Here is a 23,678-nt window from a genome sequence, read left to right as displayed (position 1 = left end):
ATCCCCACCCAGTCTTGCGCCAGCACTTGAACACTTTCCCCGAATTTCAACAGCATCTTCTTCCATCATTGAAAATTTCTTCCTATCAAGAGAATCAAGCAAGGCATTCGGTTTCGGTTTCGGCTTCCATCTCTATTTCTGTCTCTGTCTCTGCTTCTGCTTCTGCTTCTACTTCTATTTTTATTTCGATTTCTATTTCTATTTCTGTACCTGTATCTGGGTACTCGAAAGCCGCTTTGTGGATGTCTTCTGCACACCAACACGTCCAAGGCCAGAGGGAACTGCAGCTGGAACGATGGAAACGATTACCATCCCGTCGCCTACGGCCTTCCTGGCTTCGCCCGTGCTGAAACCAGCTCCGGAACCTCCTCCCCTTCCCCCTCCCCCTCTGAAACGCAGGCCAGCTGCTACCAACAAGACAACCACGAATGGCAAAAAACTAAGTGGTGTTGTGAAGCCAAAGCAATCCAAGAGTCGCAATGGTAGGTTCTCATTTCTTACCCCCCACCTTTCTACTAGGCGCTTATCTTGCGATCCACGAACGGTGGAAGAAGTTTGGGAGTGGGAGTGGGAGTGGGAGTGGAAGTGGGACTGGGACTGGGACTGGGACTGGGACTGGGGCTGGGAGTGGGGAGGCTGAAAATGCCTTGGACTGTCCGGACACGAGGGCAATGGCAACTATTTGGCAGAGCTTGCCTTTGCCTTACCGCATGGATTTTCGAGAAACCGTTGTCTCTGTCGACAATTCCCCAAGGGTCCCAAGGGAAGGGGGTTCAGGATTCGGAGTGGATAAGCTAGAGCTGAAAGAGCGCTGCGTGTGCATGAGGGGTCCTTACCAAAGACGGGCTAACCAACACTTTCAGGATGTATAACATGCAAAGCAAAACGATTAAAATGCGACGAGACGAAGCCGTCCTGCCAACAGTGTCATAAGCGAAGCGTAACTTGTGGAGGATACAAGAAAGATTTCAAGTGGAGGCCATTTGAAGAGACAACCTTCAATACCAAAGTCGCCCCTCCACGGCCAAATAGAAGTACGACCATTCCGCATTTCATACTCGCGAGTACACCATGGCTGATTCTTTGCGGGTTATTTGCAGATGCTGTAGTATCAAACAACGACCCACAACCCGAGCCAGCTCCAAGTCCCTCCGATGCATCCACCACGTCAACGCCCGGCGCTGAGCCAGATGTTTCTATGCAGGAGTCTTTCTTCCAGGCTGCGGCGCCGACAATTCCATCTCCTTCATTCACACCACCACCGATTTTCGGTCCTCCGAACCTGGATGTCGACCATGCTCCTATTTTTGACATGAGCCCTCCTCCATATATGGGAGAGCTACCCCGCCCTCGATTTGAAGCAGACTGTATAGCAAGGAGCCTGAGCAGCTTGTTCGATGACTCTGCACCACCAGATACATCAAGACCGAGCTTCTCCGGGCAGTCTCCGAGTATAATAGATTTGCTGTTGCCAGGGTCGGAGCTCAGTCCTAGACGGGGAACAGTCACTATGCCACCTTCGACGACAAATACAACTCCGATCATGGGACCGTCTCTATTAATGGATCACAGCCTTTTCACCATGGATCCATTAGACGATGATGTTGAAGAGATTATCAGGGTGCCACGGGTGTCAGAGGCAGATATGTGGATGGTGCGGAATCCGGTACATTCGAGATCATCAACCACGTCGCCGACCATCCCCCAAGACGACCCTAACAACAAGATCTACCGCCAACCGGAGGTGCTAGCTGGGAGCGCAGAAATGCTCATGCTCAGATTCGATAAACAGACTTGTGGGATCTTGTCAGTCAAGGATGGGCCAACCGAGAATCCTTGGAGAACTTTGATATGGCCTCTGGCAAGGGAGTCACCCGCTTTGTACCATGCCATTGCATCCCTAACTGCGTTCCATACCTCGAAGGAGAAGCCTGCACTAAGAGTGGATGGGATGGAACACATGAGGAAGAGTATCCGGTCTCTGGCCACTAATATTGAGAAGATGAGGACAGACACAGCATTGGCTACGACACTGGTTCTGGCTTTCTCAGAGTCATGGGATCAACACATCTCTACTGGGATCGAACACCTGCGCGGAGCGAGGATCTTGGTAAAGCAAGCGCTTGCTTCGCAAAGGAAGAGTAATGTGTCAGGAGACGACTTCGCTCGCTTACGGTTTCTATGCAATACTTGGGTCTACATGGACGTTATTGCTCGCCTGACCTCTGTGGAAGAAGACGACTCCAATGGCTTCGAAGACGTTCTTGCGCCTCTTAATGGGCCTTTTCACAGCAACGAAATCGATCCGCTCATGGGCTGTGCTTCGTCTCTATTTCCTCTAATCGGTCGCGTGGCCAATCTTTGTCGCAAGGTACGGAGAGTCAAGTCAAATTCTATTGCAATCATTAGCCAGGCGATGGAGTTGAAGGAGGCTATTGTTCAATGGTCACCGCCTCCGTTGCTAGAAATCGAGAGACCGGAAGACCCAACATCAGAGATTCAACATGCACTTCAAACAGCAGAGGCTTATCGCTACTCAACACTCCTCTACCTCCATCAAGCAGTGCCCGAGATTCCATCCTGGACATCTGCCCAACTTGCCAAAAAGGTTCTCGTTTATCTCGCTACTGTGCCCCTCAGCTCCAGGCTAGTGATCGTGCAAATTTATCCCCTCTTGGCAGCTGGTTGTGAAGCCTACGACAACGAAGACCGACAGTGGGTTGAAGAGCGTTGGCAATCAATGGCATCCCGAATGTGGATCGGTAACATCGACCGCTGCTGGGAAGTCATGCAGGAAGTCTGGTCTCGTCGCGACGCTGCCGAGGCCGCTAAGAATGCAGCCGAGAAAGGCAAGATGCGCCCAGCGACGTCGATGATGATCTATTCTGAAAGCAGCAAGCGGAAGTTCGAAGAAGAGCTCGCCATGGACGGCATGTTCTCCTTCTCGGAAATGTTGAATGACACGGCTTCTAGTGCGAAGTGGCAGCGCGGAGCGAGGAGTGTGAGTGGCAGCTTCCCGCCCAATACGGCGACGGAGAGGAGGAGGATCCACGAGCCATTAGACGAAGAGATGGATGTGGAAGTCACAGTACGGGGACGGATGCACTGGGTTGGCGTTATGAAGGACTGGGGGTGGGAAAGTAAGTCATCCATCAATACCACACATCCCCAGCTCGATCGCTAGTATTGGAGTATCCCTCCCGTTCAACCCCAAACTAAAGTCTGCCAGTCCTCCTAGGATAACCATCTGATTTCCTCATCAACCCATTCTACCCCAGCCGTCTTTTCACGCCTCCTCTTTCCTGGTTATGCGAAGGCATGACTCCGTTCTAACCATGGACGGGTGTGCCCCATTCCACGGATCAGCAGGCCACGCTTGGCTCCGGCGCTCCGTTGCTGTTACCTAGATGCGGGTGATGCGCTCTTCTCTTTTCATCCGATCATCCTCTGCTTGCTAAGCTTGATGCACGAATGCCTCGTAAGCGGTCATTTGTGCTCATGGTGGTGGATGCCGCGCATCTGTGTCGGCGAGGGTCGATGTCGGAGAGGGGTTGGGATTAGAGCGGTTGTCGTGATACTGGGGTGGAGAGGAGGATGCTACGCGCCTGGACTTATTTTTTTCGCAAGACTAAAAAGGGGCCCATTCTGCTTGCTGCGATTTTAGCATTATTTGGTCTCGTATTTTGGCGCCTTGAGATGATGATTGATGACCTGCTTGCGACTGTGGTGCGGGTTTCAGCGATGGTGTTTGGGGTTCTTCAGCGTCTTTCCTCTACGCATGCTGTCCTGCTTTGTTGTTCTTGCAAAAGGGCGGCTGATGTATTGGATGGAGTCTTCTCCCTTTCTTGGACAGGATATTTAGCTTCAGGGTCAGGGCACTGAGAAGATGATTCTGTAAGTTGAATCGCTCGATTATATGCCAGGTTTCTGAGAGATAATTACCAAAAGTCTGCTGCGTCATATTCGATATCGTAAACGACTTTAAGCTTAACCCCAATAAGCCCCGTCCGTCCGTCCATCCGTCCGTTCGTCCGGGCCGTCTCTGTCGATCGTTCGACAGATTGATCGATTGACGTGCCTTCCCCTCGACTGTTCCCAGCTTCCCTACGTCCCCATACCCCTCCCTGAGCCTCCGTAGCTGCGGAGAGAGCCCCTTGGCTGTGCCACGATTGGGATCCTGGTACTGAGCTACTTCGATGACTATCCGAATGTGGCATTAGTTGACCTACTTTAGCACTTACCTAATGCACTCGGCTAGTCATTCAGAGTCCTAGCTATATGTACTCGAATTCCAACGAGAACTAGAGCTAGAGCTAGACTGACAAGACAGACGGCTAACACCTTAGTCCTGCGAGCGACTGACCGAGGCTCTGACTACTCGTTGTGACTAGTATAACCATATCCCATAGGTAGTTATAATCATCGTCATAATCAAGGTCATATGAGTGATGGAGTACGACTGTTGATAAAGTAGACGATTTATCGCCCTCGATAAGACCTTCTAATTGCCCGCCAGCAGCCGGTATTCGAAACCTCTGCTCCGTGGCGATCGACGCGAGGTCTCCTTTTACACCTCAACAAATATCAATCAATACCCAAGGAGCTCCAGATACCCCCAAATCTCCCTGCCTCCCTGCCTACCTACCTACCCAATCGCTCAGGATGCAAGCAGCAGAGCGGCTCAACTCTGACGAGGAGAAGGCAAACGACGCCACTCCATACTCGCCAACGAGTGCTACTCACCATGGCGATATGGGCCTTTCGAAATTGGAAAGCGAAGATATCTTGGCTCCGGCGAACACTGCCTCGACGATTCAGAACAAGGTATGTAAATTTGCAATGCGGTATTCTATCTATCTCGGCGTCTCTGATGACCAGTCCAGCGAACTCTCGGCCTCGTGATGACCATGGCGGGTTTCAGTATCACATTCGTGGTTGCTGAAGTGATCCCGCTGTTCCTGATCACCCTCTTCACCGTCATTGCCTACGACTTGGGCGCTGGCGAGCTTGCCATCTGGCTCCTCGTCACTCAATTCATTGCGATCGGTTCCACCGTTCCCTTCGTTGGGCCTCTGGTGGATTTGCTGGGTCGTAAGAGCACAACCCTCTTTAGTCTGTTCCTCACGGTCATATCCATGATCCTGTTAGGCACGACCCAAAACATTGCTGGTGCCATCGGTGCTATGGTCATATCCGGAATGGGCATCGGAATCCAACTGCTCACATCTATCGCCGCTGTCACTGAGCTTGTTCCCATCTCCCAACGCGGTATCACGATTGGCTACATCGTCATGGGCTTCATACCCTTCGCACCGGCCTCCCTCTACGGACAACTTCTCACCGAGGCAAGCTGGCGCTACGTTCCCATTGTTATCGGCGGCTTAGCCATCATCGGCTTCGTCATTCTTGCTATCTGGTACAAGCCACCCCCACGTATCAACTCTCTGGGTTTGAGCAAGATGGACGTCCTCAAGCGCCTCGACTGGATTGGTGCTTTCCTTTCCATTTCCGGCGTCACGATCTTCCTGGTCGGCCTGAATTGGGGAAACCAGCCATACCCGTGGCACTCGGCTCATGTTATTGCCTGTCTGACGGTGGGCCTCGCCCTCTTGGTCATCTTTGTCGTCTACGAGAAGTTCTTCGTCAAATATCCACTGTTCCCGGGTACATTGATTCAGCATCCGCGCCTCTTCTGGGTGATCTGCTTTCTCTGCCTGACAGCCGGAGTCAACTTCATTCCCGTTGTCGTTTTCTGGATCATCCAGGTCTACACGGTATATGGAGCATCTTTCCGAGATGCCGGAATCTATCTTCTGCCCATCGGTTTCTGTATTACCGGAGGCGCCATCATCAGTGCCGCCTTGATGACGGCCTTCAAGAAAAAAATCCACTTCGTGCTCCTCTTCTTCTGCATCATGCAAACCGCTGGTGAGTACCACCTCGTCCTGATTCCTCACACCCATGACTGACAAAAAACTCAGGCCTCGGCTCTATGGCTGCCATCAACCCTGAAAACATCAACACGGCATGGGCACCACTCGTCATTGGTCTCATTGGAGTGGGTGGTGTCCTTCTTCCCAGTCAAGTCGTCTTCTCCATCATCAGTCCCGATGAATTGATCGGAACCTCAATCGCGCTGTCGATTGTGATCCGTTCCATCGGCCAAGTCATCGGCGTCTCCATGTTCTACAACCTGTTCCACAAGCACATCGCAGACCTTGCATCGCACGATCTCCGGATCTTCTACCTCCCCGCCATCCTCAACGGTTTCACCCCCGGCTTGGACGCTCAAGCAGACGTCGCGGAACTCATCACTACTCTGTCTGCCGGCCCATTCTCCGCGTATGCAGACCACTTTAACATCACGGATCCGGCCAAGATTGCCGCCATCCAGGAAGCCGGCCACAATCTGTACAAGGGCGCTTTCCCGGAGCTGTACCTTGTATCGATTGCGTTTGGTGGCGCTGCTGTCATCTCGTGCTTTGGACTCTTTGGGTACGTTCTCCCCTGCCTATGGGCTGTGTATGCACCTGGCACTCACAAAGTCTGCAGGATCTCCGACTTCATCAACGAGAACGTTGCGGTCCACTTGTGATTACCCCACGGCGCTGAAACGAAAGCGGGTAAGGAGTTCGGGCTGATCGATGCGCCCGTACCCACACGCTTGTATGGTACGGCTTGGGATATCAGATCCGTGGTGAGCCGGCCTAGCCAGGCATCTATATACCAGGGGCCGTGTCAGAAGGTCTTTCGAAGACCGGCCAAAATATAATACATAAATAGGTATATGATGGAGTAGTGAGCTGATCTCCAAAGCAGATCAGTTCAATATTCAAACATATATGTCTACTTATGTAGTCTATTTATGCTTGTTCTTGTCTTTGAACCGCTCTTGAACAAAGCTGATCTCGACCGTGTCGGGATGGCCTCGCCATCCCGGCTGTTTGGCGGATGCTTAGCATTCCGCACCCGGTAGAGTTATTCCTATGACGCATGATAGGCCATGGAAAGGGAATGGAAAGGGAAGGGAACGGACGCTCATGCGAGCATGCTTATCGGCATATATATGAAACGTCCAGCCGTGAATTGATAAAGAAAATATGGGGGGGAAGGCTGATTTCATCATCACCATCTGCTCTGTCTACACCAACGTACATCGTATTCGCAGCTCGAACGACTTACGGGATCTACCACGGTACAGGCCTAAGTATTACCTCTCGAGGGTGCCTCAAAAGTTGAGTTCCCACTATAAACCCCCTGGTTACCCCATCCTCAAGGGGTAATACTTGCGCCTGGGACGTAGTACTACGTATACGCGTATATGACTCAGGAGAAAAGCATACAGCTTACTCTCTGTCGCTCTATCAAACCCAATTATAAAGAATAAGAAGTTTTTCGGCCCATGCCTTTTTTTTTCTTTCATTTGCTTGAGCAGCAGGCTTGTCAAAATCGGAAAGACAAGACCAGCTAAGTAAGCATCGAGTGGATGTTATCGTCGCCATCCAGAATGCTCTCTCTCTCTCTCTCTCTCTCCCAGCTGATAATTAGTGAGTTGTATGTTTGCCAGATGCGATCACTTAACCTCTGATGCCAAGCCAACCCAGGACGGGACATCTCCACGGCGCAGATCGGACAAGCGCAGGTACCGGTAGTGTGTTGCCTCCGCGAGAGTCGAGGGGAACCTGAACCTTGACACTTTGATACCAAGTCACAGCCTTGATCCCCCCCCCCTCCAGAAAGAAAAAACTCCTATCATAGTCAGTGCGATGACTTTTACCTGCGGGCTGTCGATAACAGTCAGGACAAGCAAGTGTCCCAGGTTAAGCAAGTGTGCTATTACAAATACTCAGAACACCGAAAAGACTAGCATTTTATATACCCCAAAAAGGCATAACGCAACGTATTTTAACAACTATGATAGATAAGCAAAGTCGGCATTCCCTCGAACAAAATCAACCGACTTTGTTGCATTTGACTCCACACCCGAGCTTTTCCAACGAGACCACATCTACCCAGCCTCGAATTGCGGAACTCCGCTACAATTCAGCCATGTCACAAGCGAATCGCCAATTCCCATCCAAGAAGAGATCAAGCCCAAGCAAGAAAACAAATAACAGCCAGCTACGGTACCTCCCTCCCTCCCCGGTCCTCTCTCCAATCCATCTCTTCCAGCTATGAAAACCACATCATGAAACACGAAATTCCCAGTGCCCTCTGCGCGTTCCGCTCCGCGAGCGTCCTCGATCACAGCAAGTGCCTCCTCCTCCTCCCGTCATCAAGTTCTCGCTCGATCCACGATCAATTGATAAAGATCTCCGCGCGCCTCGTCGTCGACCGCTGGCTTCCAAGACCGGTTTCGTGTCCCGTGGGCGACTTGTCGAACTGTTTTCTCTGTGTTTTCCTCCTCGGTAGTGCGGTGCGGGGCTAGCGCGCTCGGTGATGGGCTTGGTCGTGGATATACTACCTAGTACAGTAGTATGTATGAATGAATGAGTGAAGGTCGGGGGGGGGGGATAGGGGGTTGCGGTCTCAGCTAGTTTTTCATGCAGGGTTCATCTACCTAAGGTACCTACCTATCATGCGAAGGGAAAAAAAAAAAAAAAAAAAAAAAAAAAAAAAAAAAAAAGGAGGCGGTGGTTTTTTTGTACGACGTTAAGAGCGTGCGTGATGATAGTTGAAGATGGGGAAAAAAAAAAAAAATGTTTAGAACCCTTGAGTGATTAGATTTTGACGCGTGCTATTAAGAGTGTGGCTTTTCAATCTGAGGTGCTTATAGCGGTATCATCGGATCGCTTTTTTTTCTTCTTCTTTTTTGAGCTTTTACAATAGAATGGAATTGTTTTTCTATAATCGATTAAACTAATATATTTTAAGGTCGCGCGCGCATCCTTTTTTTAACTCGATATACGAGCTTTCCGTAAAGCAGCTTTTATTTTATTTTATTTAATTTTTTTTTTTCAAAAAAAATTAAATTTCGAATATCCGTATCAACGTAAAAGCAAAATTTCATATTTCGATCGCCCCATTTCTTTCTTTTCTTTTCGTTATCGGTTTCTATATCCTTTAAAGCTTGATCCGCGCACTGTTTAAAAAGCGCGATCACATTCTGTTTTCTAATAGCACAGCGGCCGTAACAATTTAACAACCGCAGGATCTACCGGTACCAGAGCGCGTTTTTCGCATCGCGGAAAGTATAATGAGATAGATATTAAAAACAAAAAGAAAGAAAAAAAGAAAGAAAAAATAATAGTACTTGTCGCAAACGCGATAGAGTTGTAAGCGAATTTCCTCCGTATAGAAAGGCTTATCTTATCTGAAGCTGCAGTAGGTACTGTACCTAGGACACCTGCTTGACGTACCGTAGGATACCTACCGGTACCTACCTACTTGCCTACCCAGAACTATCATTACCGAGAAAGCCCGCGGGTAAAAAAAAGGCGGCGGGCGCACTGACTATCCTAGGTATCACAGAGAGGAAAAAAAAAATACTCGAACTCAGAGTGCGATAGTATAGAAAGAAAATAGAAATATAGAAATATATATATATATGTATGTATATTATTAAAGGGAGGCATACGATGTAGCCTCTTCCGCGGGCTATGCTAACTAACATGTGCGTAGGTACCTACCTATCTAATCAAACAGCGGCCGCTGATAGGTAGTTTCCAAAAGGTACCTAGCTACCTAACTAACTAACAGGTACTAAGAGCACCGCTTTGCCTTCTCCTGCTTTGATTTAATGTAATGTAATGTAGTATAAGAATAGAACAATTAGTTACATTTATGTATATATATATATATATCTAGCTAGGAATCTATTAATCAATCAATCAATCAGTCACCTCATTCATCATCAGTGCATCTTGTCTCGTACAGGAATAGCGACGATAGATATACAATAACCGGTTCCCTTTTTTTTTCCCTATCCTATCCTTTTTTCCTTTTTCTTTCTTTCTTTCTTTCTTTCTTTCTTTCTTCTATTCCTTTCTTCTATTCCTTTTTCGTTCCCTCTCCCCCTCTATCGATCTTAAAAAGGGCCCCCCAAAAAAAAAAGGAAAAAGAAAAATTTTTTGGGGGGGAGGGGTGTCGCGAGTTTTCTGGGTGTATCCCGTCCCGCTCCATTTAATACGTTTGGTTCCTCGGCCGCGGGCTTTCATACGTAGATGAAAAAAAAAAAAAAAAAAAAAAAAAAAAAAAAAAAAAAATTAATTTGATATCATTATTTTTTTCGTAGCTTGTGAAAGATTCACCTAGTCAGCCAGCGACCGCTTCCACGAAGAAAGGCTGAGAACAGTTAAAGGATATACACACATACACACACATACACATATACACATACACACATATACACACACTTATATATCTACATATCTCGCATTAATCTACTTAATCTATTTATTTATTTATTTATTTATTTATTTATTTATTTATTTATTTATTTATTTATTTATTTATTTATTTATTTATTTATTTATTTATTTATTTATTTATTTATTTATTTATTTATTTATTTATTTATTTATTTATTTATTTATTTATTTATTTATTTATTTATTTATTTATTTATTTATTTTTTTCGCTTAAACGAGAGATCCGTTTCGAGCCGTAAATTAAACAGTGCAAATACCGGTAAGTACCGTACCGGTAAGAGGACGAAGACGGGGAGAGACGGGAGGCGGGGGAAGCTTCACAGACCATTCATTCATTCATTGCTTTACCAAATCGATTCATTGATTTGATTTCCTTCGTCTGTTCCTTGAAAGGTTTTTTTTTATTTTTTCTTTCTTTTTTTTTTTTTTAAAAAAAAAAAAAAAAACAAATAAGAGTGAGTCACATTACTCATTGATGTTATTTGAATCGAAAAAGAAGGAAAAAAAAAATTTTATCGATACCGAGACCGAGCGGCCCCCCACCCCCTCCCCTCCCCCCATCCTTTTTCGAAAAGAAAAGGATGTGATCAATTAATCGGATCTGTATAATGGACGTTGTGAAGTAGAGAAGAGATGTACATGATTCATAAATGCGAAAATCAATATTCTTCTTCTTTTTCCCCTTCTCTCTTCTCTCTATCTAGATCTAGGGCGATCTAAGGCTATTTCAGGAGAAAATGCATATATACATATATATATATATATACACAAGATATCGATACTTCCGCATATAGATACACACATACCTAAACAATAACACCCATCTACACCTGAATTCCAAATTAAACCAGAAGTAGATAACTGCCTACTCAACTAGAGGCCTGTCAAACCCAGTAAAACGTGTTCGGTTTCGGTTCCAACTTCCGGGGCTAAAGGAAGGGATTCAAGAAGAAGAGGAGAGAGTAGAGTGAGATGAGCACCCGTATACTTTCGCGATAAATATATGTGTGTGTATGGTTGCCTGTCACTTGGTCAGTGAAGAGGGGATGGCTCGTCAATTGTGCACTAGAGCTCATCCGTTGTTCGCGTTAATATCCACCTTCGTTGACGATGAGCTCTAGTGTATAATGGAGGAAGTTGTTGCTGGTTAGTGAATGCAAGCATGCTTAGAACGAAAACGTAGTCGTGAATGTAAATGTAAATAAATAAAACGTAGCTAGGAAGGAAGGAAGACGACTGACCACGAGAGAAGAGACGTAGGAGGGGAAGGGGAAGGGGAAGACAGAACCGTGGGAAGAAGGAGGAGAGGGAGATGGAGAGTGGGGAAAGCATAGAAGGAGAGAGAGAGAGAAAGAGAGAGACGTGTATGTGTGTGATCTCGAGCTTGCGCGTTGTGGGTTGATTGCTGTAGCGTGATACTATTTGTTTATTCGTTTGTTTGTATATGTGTGTGTGTATTCGGCCGCTGCTTGCACAATTAGATAGATAGATGGCTTCAGCATGAGGTGGAGATCTGAACAAGCTGATCCGACCGGTGGATGGAAGTGACAAAAGTGATCGTTACTCCAAGAAAGTTAGCTAGCTAGCTATCGTGCTTGCATACTTCGAATACGATGCAATTAGTCAGCAATTGAGCACCGGATGGAGTACATGATGGAAACACAAAGAAACAAAACAAACACAGCGTTGCTACGATACTTATCACTTCTCACCTACCTTATGCCTCGATGCCGCTAGCAATTGAACTTGAACGTCCTGCTGTACATCGCTCACAAATTTTTGAACAGATCCCCAACCGTCTCGTTACACGCAGAGATAGAGAGCTATAACCGGACGTCGGCTCCCCGGGGGTAGGTACGACGCTCAACCGGATTTTCAAGAGCAGCCACGACGTCTGGGGTTGCCTCGATCGCGGGGACACCACATCTCTGCATCTCGTTTCGGTGTCTCATCTTTGTATCTCATCTGCATCTCTTCTTTTGTGTGTCTTCTCTGTATCTTATCGCAGTCCCTCGTCTCCAGAACGCCTCCCAATGCCGTGGAAGGCGGTAGAGGGAGATCTAGAGCAAGTACCACCATGTGCGACTGACTCTTCTGGTGCGACCCGGGGCTTGAGGCATGACACACCACAACCTTTACTTGCACCCTGATTTCGACTTACTTCTGACTTCCCTCGTACTTTGCTGACGTACGGCCGTGTTTGGAATTTGAAGGAGGTGGAGCGGTGAGGAGCGATGGATGAGTGGATGAGTGGATGAATGGATGGGGGGTGCTGAGAGGGAGGAAGAGATGTGCCACGTGAGAAGCTGAGCGCCGAGTTGGACGGGAATGTTGGGAAGCCTGACTGACTGACTGACTGACTGACTGACTGACTGACTGACTGACTGACTGACTGACTGACCGACTGACCGGCTGGCTGGCTGGCTAGCTGGAGTGGTGCGTGATGATGGATCGTTGGTGGAGGGATGAGGAAGGTGAGATCGAGGGGGAGGAGGGGAAGCTGTAAGAGGACGTTCGTTCGTGTTCTCTCGGTTGGTTCTCCTCGTCCGACAAGCGGCGCATGGCAGGGGGGAGGGGGGGGGGTGGTTGGCGGTGGGAGGTCTCACCTCAGATGCTGCGGCGAGGCGAGATGAAGCGAGGAGGAGAAGCGGTGGATGATCATCGGGTACCTGCCGGAGAATCGCGGCCGGGGAGAGAGAGGACTGGAGATTTACGGAGTATTCTTCTGCACACAGTCTTATGGATTGATGGTGGTTGATCGTTGTACGTAGTACGTAGTACTTGGTAAGCAAGGATAACTCGAGGTAAGGGGAGGGATGGGAGGAGGTCTGGGCAGTTCGGGGCGGGGCCTGGGAGTAGCTCGGCCGGCAGCTGCCAGCAGTATCAGACGAAACATGTTCAGGCATCGACCGGACGAAGGACCACGAGGTGGTCGAGGCACAAGAGAATAAGCAAAGCTGATATTTGACTCTGAAACGCCATTATCGTCTGTACTATGGTATGGACTAGGGACAGTAGTACGACTACTACTAGTAGTATATGGTCGGGCGTGCTTGAGAAAAGAATCGAGCGAGAAGTACTGGTACGAAGCCTCAAGTGTCACTCACTACCGGTACCTACTACGTACCTTTCCCATGAATCAATGTCGGACCCAGTTTAACTTCATACGTAGTAAGTCGTAGAGCGGTGATTTCTGCATAGCTTAAAGCCCTGTCACGTCCATTGCACAGACTATATACTGGCTCAAAGATACTTTGCAAGGCTGAATGAATCCTTACTTATATTGTACGTAGTAAGTTGATCGGTTGAGAACCTGGTTAGATCTCATGCAAAGCATACTACGTACTACTACGTACGTACCTTCGACATGTAATCATAAGGGGGGGAGTAAGAAGAAGATTAATAAGCCAAGCTGAAGGTTTGGTCCTCGTCGACTCGTGGTCGTCAGTGATTATCGCTGTTGTTGTTGTTGTTGTTGTGATTGTTGTTGTAATTGTTGTGGTCGTTGTCGTCATGGTCGTTGTCATGAAACCCAGAATCTCACCAATGAGGTTTGGAAAATGCGCCCTCATCACCGGGTAGAGTCCGGTCGCCGGTTTCGTCATGTCTTATTCTATCTGTCATATCCGGTCTGTCATGTCCGCCAAGAGTGGAGACGAGACGAGAATCGAGACTTCCCTCTCATCATCCACCCCGCCGTCTCGTCTCACCTTGGCGCAAATTAGATCGTGCGGATCTCGAAAGTCTAAACGTACATCCCGAGCGCAGAGGCCAGGGGCGGCTGAGGATGATGCGCGCGCGGGCAGAAGTAAACACGGAGTAATGTAATCTACCGGTACTGTACAGTAATGGCCAGATTACCGGAAGGGTCTCGGTGTCGGCAGCGGACAGGTCGGGTGTTACGGATTTGTTGACACCGACGATGAGGTTGTCGGGGTCGAGGTTGCAGAGGAGGAGGTCAGGTTGTCGGGTTGTCGGGTTGTCAATGTCAGCAGTGTTCGTCCGTGTTCGTATTTCTTCGTCTGGAGCTGGTTGGGTGGATGGGTGGATGGCTAGCTGGATAGCTGGATAGCCCGGCTGGCCGGCTGGCTGGGCAACTTCTCCTGGCGCCGGCATTCCTAAGCGAGAGGAGAATGGTTCCTGGCTCTTGATGGCAAAAATGCAGGAACAAGGAAAATAAAATCAAATAAAAAGGAAAAAGGAAAATATAAAAACCCAAAACAAATCAGAGAAATTCCCAGGGCGGGCCCCAATCAGAGGCCGGAACCGGCATACCACACCCCCGCGAGCAAACAGAGTGTCTCTCGGGTGGCAAGACAAGGCATGGCATGGCATTGGAACTTCGACGATCCCGACATCAGATGAATTCACTCCGGTTTGAACAGTTGTTCGGACGGTGGATGGGTTGGTTGGCCTGTGACGAAGTCGGAATCGGTGGTTTGATTTGGCCTGGGTTGAAGGCCGTGGAACGCGGGTCTGTCTGGCTTGTTTGCAGCGTTTCTGATAGTTGTCGTACTACGTACTTCAGTAATACTGTACCGGTAGTGCATACAGCGTAGCCATGAAGACCAAGAAAGTATCAAGGCCCTTAACGCGTCTCTGCGCCTACTTGGCAGCAGCTCGCACCGCTCCTGGGCGACGGGGATACGAAACTCATCAGGCGAGCAGTTGTGAACAGTACCGTGCAGTACGGTACCGGTAGTAGGCTGAAGAAGAAAGAAGGGAATCATGAAGTAATCGAGCAGTATTGATGTCGTACATATTTATGTCCCATTAAACTCGTACTATCGGAAATCCATGCAGCAGCGGAGGATCGTCGCCCTCCATCGTTCCTCAGCGACCATGTGAGTGACTGTGTGCTCGTTTGATTACGGGATCCGGATAATGACTTGATGTATTTATATATACACTCGATATCTCTCTCTCTATATATATACTCGATAGATATATATATATATATACGGATGTATATATATATATATATACATACATTATAAATAAATATATAAGATTGTGATGGTGATTGTTACTATAACCGGCTCGGAAAAGCCTGGTCTGGACGCTCTCGTGGAATTGGAAATTGAGCGTGAGTAAGAATAATGAATCAATAGATGGCTGGCACCGCCAAGCACGTCGTTCCCATGCGTCGTGTATTTTATTCATCGACGGTCAGTATTCAACAAGCGAGCGATTCATGGATCTCTTCATTCACCTCGGTATTCCCCGGGAGACGGCGGGAGGCGGGAGGCGGAAGGCGGGAGGTGGGAGGAGGGAGGAAGGGAGGAAGGGAAGGAGGGAGAAGGGAGAGACGAAGTGAAAGTGCAAGCGACAGAGGGACGGGGACATCTTCTCAGGCTTGGCCTGTTTCATGTTGACAGCGCTTCCCCGTCTCCGAAAAACCCAAAATATCCAATTCCCGGCTAGCCCACACTTGGTCCTAGCGTGGCCTGCCATCCCCCCCCGCTTAGCCCTGTCCCGCCCCACCCGCCCCACCCCACCCCAGCCGGCCCGTGCTTGGCCAATCTCATTTCCGGGCCTAGTATTTGTACACGCTCACCACCGCTGCCCTTCGCGTCTTCCTCCCTTCTCTTCCCCATCTGCATCTTCAAATTCAGTTCTCGTCGACGTTCTGCGACACCACACTCCTTAGGCCCCCCCCTCCAACACTCTGTCACTCCTTCCAGTGTGTTGATTGATCAGTTTACAATTCACCTTGACCAACATTACCTTCCATGAACCCCCCCCGATTCACCACTCTCAAATTCAAGTTCACGACTTCCGCCCCCGTGCGACCCCGCCAAATCCCCCAGTCTCGAACAAGTAAGCAACCGCAACGCAACAATCACCGCGACCCCTTCGCAACACATTCCGCATTCTTCGACAGGATCATAAGTACAGCTGCGCTGCACGGTCTCGATCTCTTCTCCACCCAACCTGATCGCTCCCGTGCCCTAGTTTCTGTCCTGTCCTGACCCGATACCCACCGATACCGATACCGATACCGATACCCTCTCTCTTCCTGCTTTCTCAAAAGAAAGCTCACCACACATACCTCACTCATCCTCACCCTCCACCACCCAGTCACTCGTTATCTCGAAAACTCCCCACGAGTCAAGATGCGTTCTTCAGTCATCCTCGCTGCCCTCGGTGCGACCCTCGCCGTGGCTTCGCCGGTCCACTTCGGTCTCCATAAGAAGGCCGTCGTCACGAACTTCGAGGTCGCCATCGAATATGTCACCGTGACCGTCACCGCACCACACCCTGGATACGAAACCCCGGTGCCCCCTCCCGCCCCGCATCCATGTTAGTAGATCCCGTGATCGTGTCCCAATAGCGAGGTGCTTTCTTGTGAATATGCTGACATTTGCTGCACCAGTCTTCAAGCCAGGCCCACCCTTCGGGCCGGACTTCAAGAAAATTATGGATTACAAGCCAGGTTCGGATTTCAAGCCCGGTCCGAAGTTCATGCCAGGTCCGGGTTTCATGCCCAAGGGATTTCCGGATTTCAAGTCAAAGCCACTTCCGGATTACAAGCCAAAGCCATTTCCGGATTTTAAGCCAAAGCCACTTCCGGATTTCAAGCCAGTTCCGACCTACGAGCCAGCTCCAAAGCCAGCTCCGGCGCCTAAGCCAGTTTACGAGGCTAAGCCAATGCCTAAGCCTGAGCCTGAGCCTAAGCCTGAGCCTAAGCCTGAGCCTAAGCCAGTTTACGAGGCTAAGCCAATGCCTGAGCCTGAGCCTAAGCCAGTTTACGAGCCTAAGCCAGCTCCAGCTCCAGCTCCCGAACCTGCTCCCTACCCAGCGACTAAGATGGAGGACGTTAAGCCAACCGACTACAAATCCGCCGCTCTGTACCACCACAACAAGCACCGCGCTAACCACTCTGCCGACCCCTTGGAATGGGACGACACTCTCGCTAGCTACGCCCAGACGATTGCCTACAACTGCGTCTTCGAGCATGACATGTAAGTGGATCACCCCCCACCCCAATGATGCGGGTCGAGACTGACCACAACTAGGGAGCAAGGAGGTGGCGGATACGGCCAAAACCTTGCAGCCTACGGCACAACTGCCGACATGTCCACGCTGGATCCCGCCAACGTGGCTGCCGACGCCATCACCAACCAATGGTACTACGGCGAGATTGCCAACATGCCTTGGGGACAGGATAGCCCAGCTACCTCGGGCGTTCCCGAGTACTTGCACTTGACTGCGATCCTCTGGAAGAGCACCACTCATGTTGGATGCTACACTGCCACGTGCAACGCTGGTACCATCTTTTCCTACGCTAGCATGTACACTGGTAAGATATCATCTCATCTCGATCTGAATCTTGCTAACCTCTTTCAGTGTGCAACTACAAGGAGCCCGGTAACATGATCGGATCCTTCACCAAAGAGGTCAGCGAGCCTATTGGCCTGCCTGGCGTCGAAGCCTCCATCAAGTAGATGCCTGAGTACCTTGTACGCCATCTGATGAATCTTATGTGCGCCATGTGAGTGGCTCTTGCATGTACAATCTTCAACGGGCTGCGGTCGTCGTTGGCCTGGTTCCGTCGCTGGACCACGCTTAGGCACGATCCATCCATCAAAATCGGTCGCACATCTTGGACGAGAGTCGCGCGTTCTAGAGGGTAACGAATTTCCTGCAAAACTTCTGGTATTTCTGGTCTTGCGCACACGATGTACTTCTCGTCTCTCTTGCATTTTGCAACCTCAACCTTGGAGGCATGGGAACGACTTCTCGGTAGACATGACGGTTTCTACGTCCGTGGGTACCCGTGTCTCTCGTTGTGGGACCTTTTTTAGGGGCAGGCGTTTGTTTTTTCACTTCTTTGTATCACTACACCCTTTTCTCGATGAGTCCTCCTTTTTCAAACACGGATTTCTCTCTCATGTCCTGCGGGCCTCCCGTTGGGCTTGCATATGATGGTGTTCCTCTGGGCGAGATTTCGAAAGATGCTTTTTACGATGTTATGGGCTACGTGAGCTTTGGAGTTGTCTTTAAGATGGTTAGACGATCAAGGCAAAGCAAGAGCACAAACGAAGTACCTGATGAATACGCCCAACCATCTGACGTGCGTGCTTTTCCAATTTCCTGTGACAAGATGCAACCGTGCTGTGATAACAGAATATACTTGGCATTGACGTTTCAGCACGACTTCGAAACCGGTATGGCCGTCACCGACAGGGCTGAATTTAGATCGAAATCTATAAAAAGTGTCGGGCGAGAGATTACAATCAATACGTAAAAGGGCGCAGTTATTGCTTAAGGAATAAAACCAGCCCCCGCCCGCCCCACCCCCCTCCGTGATTATATTTACACCTGCGGTACGGAGTAGATCGTACCCTCCTCTTATAGCAAGAACCCATGATCGAGTAAATTAAAAGCGACCTTGCAAATGATCCAGGTGATCCCTGGTGACCAAAATATCAGACATTCTCTCTACTGGTTGATTAATCATCAATCACCCTTGACTTGACTCGAGTCATCTCGCTCTCATTCTCCGTCTTATTTTCCGTCGCTGATTATTGGCGCTACGCCAGAGAGTCAGGGTTGCAGGGTTGCGATTACCTACTGATTACTGATTGACATTTTTCTCGCGATAACATTTTCCACGCCGATAAGGAAAGTGTATGTGTGGGCTTCTCCACACGAACTTTCTGCGAGAGACTCCACCACACGATTCTAATGCTGCGGGCGTGATAGAAACGAAACAGGAAGAGCAAGAGAGAGGAATCTCGGACCTTTGCACACACCTGGGCCGGACGAGCAGCAGAAAGAAAGATAGATCGCAAGGGGCGGGGGCTCTTTCTTGCGCGGCTATCTAGTAAGTCTACGAACGAGACGGCCTATCGACGATATTATACCCCGCTACGAGGCGGGGCTGCCGAGTCGAGTCAACCCGGGTCGCAACGATAACAAAATACGACTTGACAAAGACCCAGACGTTGCTGAGAGATTGCTGAGGCATTTCTGAGGGGGCATAGGGAATCAGCAGATCGCGCGCGCGCGCGGATATTCGAACTCGAAGTCTGCAAGCAAGCAGAGAGCTCGCTCCGGATACGGCTGTGTCGGCGAGCAAGCGCGTCTATCTACACCACGCGCGTGCCCGCAGACGGGAAGAGAGAGGGAAACGAGCGATATAAAAGGGGAGCCGGGTAGCGGGGCCCGAGCAAAGTCCGTCATGATGGCAGCACAACTCCGCGGGGTGGGCGCGGGCGTGAGTGCGGAAGAGGGCAAAGGGATCGGGCAGGCTCTCAAGCTGAACCAAGGCAGTCCTGGCTCTAGAGCTGCGGGAGATGGTCGGGACAAGGAGGGAGAGGCGAAGAAGAGAACGGAGGAGAAGCTGGTGCTGAGGAATCGTGCCGGGGAGAGCAGGAGCCCGTATGTGCGGGCACATAGAGGTAACCCGGTGGCGTGGCAGCTTTGGGGGAGTGAGGCGGTGGAAATGGCTCGGCGGGAGAATCGGCTGATATTTGTCAGTATAGGGTATGCTGCTTGTCACTGTAAGTTTCTTGCTTCTCTCTTCCCTGCGGCACCATTGGTGGATGTGAGGGGGGGAGCTGGGCTGGAGGATAAGGACGATGACAGAGACGGAGACGGAGACGGAGATGGCGGCCTGACGTCTGCAAAGAGGGAGGACCAAGCTGATAGTAAAAGGGTGTCATGTAATGGAGCGCGAATCCTTCGAGAACGAAGAAATCGCTACCCTCCTCAACACCCACTTCATCCCCGTCAAGATCGACCGCGAGGTGCGTCCCGACATCGACCGCATCTACATGAACTTCGTCCAAGCAACGACCGGGTCCGGCGGCTGGCCTCTCAACGTCTTCCTCACCCCCGACCTGGAACCCGTCTTCGGCGGAACCTACTGGCCGGGACATTCCTCTGGCACAGCTTTTGAGGACCAAGTCGACTTTCTGGGTATCTTGCAGAAGCTGAGTTCGGTGTGGAGGGAGCAGGAAGAAAGGTGCCGCCGCGACTCGAAGCAGATCTTGGAGCAGCTGAAGAGCTTCGCTGCGGATGGCACTTTTGGAAGCCGCCTGGGGGACGGGGAAGGCGGTGATGGCTTGGATATCGAGTTGCTGGAGGAGGCTGTGCAGCACTTCTCTTCGACTTACGATAGTACGAATGGTGGGTTTGGGCTCGCGCCGAAGTTCCCGACGCCGTCAAAGCTGTCGTTTCTCTTGAGGTTGGGACAGTACCCGTCCATTGTCGTGGATGTGGTGGGCGCGCCGGAATGTCGGAATGCGCAGAGCATGGCCGTCACGACGCTGCGGAAGATGGCGAGGGGGGGCGTGCATGACCAAGTGGGAAATGGATTTGCGCGTTACTCGGTCACGGCGGACTGGTCGCTACCGCATTTCGAAAAGATGTTGTATGATAATGCTCAGCTGCTCCACGTCTATCTGGATGCCTTCCTGCTCTCGAGAGATGCGGAGTTGCTGGGCGTTGTGTATGACATTTCGACGTATCTGACGACCGACTTGGCGCACGCGGAGGGCGGTTTCTATTCCAGCCAGGATGCGGATAGTCTGTACCGGAGGGGCGACTCGGAGAAGCGGGAGGGGGCTTTCTACGTCTGGACGAAGCGGGAGTTTGAGAACGTGCTTGGGGAGAACGAGCCTATTCTATCGGCCTTCTTCAACGTTACGGGACATGGAAATGTCGGGCCGGAGAACGATGGTCACGACGAGTTTCTCGATCAGAACGTCCTCGCGATTGTTAGCACGCCTAGTGCGTTGGCTAGTCAGTTTGGCATGAAGGAGGAGGAGGTGGTGCGGATTATCAAAGCGGGCAAGGCTGCGCTGCGAGCACACCGAGAGAAAGAGCGGGTTCGACCAGGCTTAGATGATAAGATCGTGACCAGCTGGAATGGCCTTGCTGTTGGGGCCCTAGCTAGGACTGGTGGGGTCTTCAAAGGTTTTGACCCTGCGAAGTCGGAAGAGCTTCTCGGTTTTGCTATCAAGGCCGCGACATTTATCAAGCAGAACCTCTACGACTCATCCTCCAAAATCCTCTACCGGATCTGGCGAGAAGGACGGGGTGATACGGAGGGGTTTGCAGACGATTACGCTTTCTTGGTCGAGGGCTTGATCGACCTCTATGAAGCTACTTTTGATGAGGAGTGGCTCAAATGGGCTGATGAGCTGCAGCGTGAGTTGCTCCCAAGTAGAACTCTTTACAAACTGACGATTTCAGAAACCCAAATCTCCCTCTTCTTCGACGTCAACATTGGCGGTTTCTTCTCCACGTCGTCCACCGCACCACACCTCATCCTCCGCCTCAAAGACGGCATGGACACGTCCGAGCCATCCACCAACGGCACCTCTGCATCCAACCTCTACCGTCTCTCCTCTCTGCTCAACGACCTCACCTACGCGGAGAAAGCCAAGCAGACGCTCGCGTGTTTCGAAAGCGAGATGTTGCAATACCCCTGGCTGTTTGCCAGTTTCATGCCCAGCGTCGTCGCCTCCCAGCTCGGTGTCCGCGGCGTCGTGGTCGCCGGCGGTGGTGGTGGTGGTGGTGGCGACACGAGTGCTGGCTTGGGGAGAGTCAAGGAGTTCGAGAAGGCGCCGCGGGGCGGGCTGAGCACTTTTGCGTGGTTGAAGGGGGGTCCAGAGGGGTGGCTGAGGGGCCGGAATGGCTTGCTGGCTGGTTTTGGTCGCGATGGCGAGACGCGCGTCATGGTCTGTGAGGGGGGTGTCTGTACCGAGGGGGAGGTGCTGGCCATGGGGGAGGTGGGCAGTGCTGATGACGTCCAGGATAAGACCGCGGAGGGGTTAAGCGTCGAAGAGCTGAAATCAGCACTCCCTGGTGAGCCTCAGACGGGGCAGAGGTGTGAGTGAGCCGGTGCTGGAAGGTGGGCGCGCTGGTGGTTAAAGGGCTTGCGGCGGAGGACATTGATGGGCAGACGGGTGGATGGGGTGGATGAAAAGAGAGAGGAGAGGATCACGGCTTACGGATGCTGACTCTGGCGCTGGGCGTTTCCATGGTTTGGAGGTTTGGAAGTAGGTTTTTTTTATTATTATTTTTTTTTTATTTTATTCTTTTTTTTTTTCTTCCCTATCCTAATCAGACGATAATGTTTTTGGGGAGGGGGGGGGGGGGGGGGGGGAATATCAATATCGATAGATCAATGAATGCATTAATTAATTGACTAATGGATGGATGGATGAATGAACGGGCCGTGGTGGTGGGGAAACTAACTAACGTCCGGTAGATACGGGATATAGGTATGAAATGTGAGATGTGAGATGCGAGATGTGAGATGTGAGATGCGAGATGTGAAAATGGGCGGCGGGGGCTTTGGATTCTTTCTGGTGTGTTTGATGAGGTGGTGATGAGGTGGTGACGAGGTTGGGTTGGGTTGGGTTTGATGAGGTGGTGATGAGGTTGGGTTTGATGAGGTGGTGATGAGGTTGGGTGAGGTTGGGTAAGATGATCGTGAATAGATCGGTGGGTGAATCGATAGAGTAGGGGAGAGGAGAGGAGAGGAGAGAGGGGAAGGGAGGGAGGGAGGGAGGGAGGGAGGGGGGTAGGTGTGCTATGGGATTTTGTATATCTGTTTATGTATATAGTGTAGGTAAGGAAGTAGGCAAGTTAGTAAGTAGGTAAGGCAAATAGGTAAGTAAGTAAGTAAATATCTACCTCAAAGAAGAGAGTCGAAGGGATTGGGATTACATAAAAGGGGTTGAAGCTCGAAGATTAAACGAACTTATAGATAACGGCAATAAAGTCTTGAATGAAGCTCGAAGATTAATCCAGCTTATATATATATATATATATATATATATATCTCTCTCTCTCGATAAAGCGAAACCACCGTGATTCGATATATGTATATATAAGGTATATATATAACGGACATGCAAGCCATCATCCCAATCCCCCTTTTCGAAACTTGGATTTCACATTTGAGATGTTCAAGGAAGATGGAGATGAAAGGGAGGGGTTAGGGATTAGCTGGCTTGTTGAAGGGGGTGGGTTTTCGTGGATGGTTAAGCTGTGGTGGTTTTGTTGGAGGGAGGGAGGGAGGGAGGAAGGTTGGAGGGTTGGAGGGAAGGAGGGGGTGAAGTGGATTGGAACGTGGAGGAGGAGGAGAGAGGAGAGATGAGAGAGAGAGAGAGGGAGGGAATCGGAAAGGGTGGAATAGGGAGTGAGATTTGGGGTACTGTGTGATAAGGTGAGGGGAAATGGTTTTAATTATGTCGGTTTGGTTTCGTGCTTGGGAAGTAAAGGTAATGCAGAGCAGAGCAGGGCAGGTAGAGAGAAGATGTGATAGCAAGATAGATAAATGTAGAG

At 50.1% G+C, this 23,678-nt stretch overlaps 5 protein-coding genes across 5 annotated transcripts; all 5 read left to right on the top strand.

Moving 5' to 3' along the window:
* Window positions 1-295: 295 nt before the first annotated feature.
* L3040_008211 (uncharacterized protein) lies at window positions 296-3,243 on the top strand (the record flags this gene model as incomplete). The annotated part of the gene is made up of 4 exons (XM_066153932.1): window positions 296-482; window positions 864-1,034; window positions 1,101-3,140; window positions 3,230-3,243. 4 exons carry the CDS (start codon window positions 296-298, stop codon window positions 3,241-3,243), a joined length of 2,412 nt encoding a protein of 803 aa, XP_066010481.1.
* Window positions 3,244-4,662: 1,419 nt separating this feature from the next.
* L3040_008210 (uncharacterized protein) lies at window positions 4,663-6,595 on the top strand (the record flags this gene model as incomplete). Its single annotated transcript, XM_007297153.2, has 4 exons — window positions 4,663-4,824; window positions 4,884-5,928; window positions 5,982-6,495; window positions 6,553-6,595. The coding sequence occupies 4 exons, from the start codon at window positions 4,663-4,665 to the stop codon at window positions 6,593-6,595; spliced, it is 1,764 nt and encodes a 587-aa protein (XP_007297215.2).
* Window positions 6,596-8,049: 1,454 nt separating this feature from the next.
* Window positions 8,050-8,428, top strand: L3040_008209 (uncharacterized protein; the record flags this gene model as incomplete). Its single annotated transcript, XM_066153931.1, has 2 exons — window positions 8,050-8,126; window positions 8,209-8,428. 2 exons carry the CDS (start codon window positions 8,050-8,052, stop codon window positions 8,426-8,428), a joined length of 297 nt encoding a protein of 98 aa, XP_066010480.1.
* Window positions 8,429-16,486: 8,058 nt separating this feature from the next.
* L3040_008208 (uncharacterized protein) lies at window positions 16,487-17,818 on the top strand (the record flags this gene model as incomplete). The annotated part of the gene is made up of 4 exons (XM_007297155.2): window positions 16,487-16,673; window positions 16,747-17,335; window positions 17,390-17,673; window positions 17,721-17,818. 4 exons carry the CDS (start codon window positions 16,487-16,489, stop codon window positions 17,816-17,818), a joined length of 1,158 nt encoding a protein of 385 aa, XP_007297217.2.
* A 1,742-nt stretch (window positions 17,819-19,560) lies between these two features.
* On the top strand, window positions 19,561-22,222 carry L3040_008207 (uncharacterized protein; the record flags this gene model as incomplete). Its single annotated transcript, XM_007297156.1, has 3 exons — window positions 19,561-19,879; window positions 20,034-21,530; window positions 21,576-22,222. The coding sequence occupies 3 exons, from the start codon at window positions 19,561-19,563 to the stop codon at window positions 22,220-22,222; spliced, it is 2,463 nt and encodes an 820-aa protein (XP_007297218.1).
* Between the last annotated feature and the right edge of the window lie 1,456 nt (window positions 22,223-23,678).

The sequence above is a fragment of the Drepanopeziza brunnea genome (assembly GCF_022702325.1).
Source record: "Drepanopeziza brunnea f. sp. 'multigermtubi' strain 214-2 chromosome Unknown ctg15, whole genome shotgun sequence".
In the NCBI taxonomy this organism is placed as follows: domain Eukaryota; kingdom Fungi; phylum Ascomycota; class Leotiomycetes; order Helotiales; family Drepanopezizaceae; genus Drepanopeziza; species Drepanopeziza brunnea.
The sequence above is the reverse complement of the archived record's forward strand: the minus strand, read 5'-3'. Positions and strand labels throughout refer to the sequence as shown.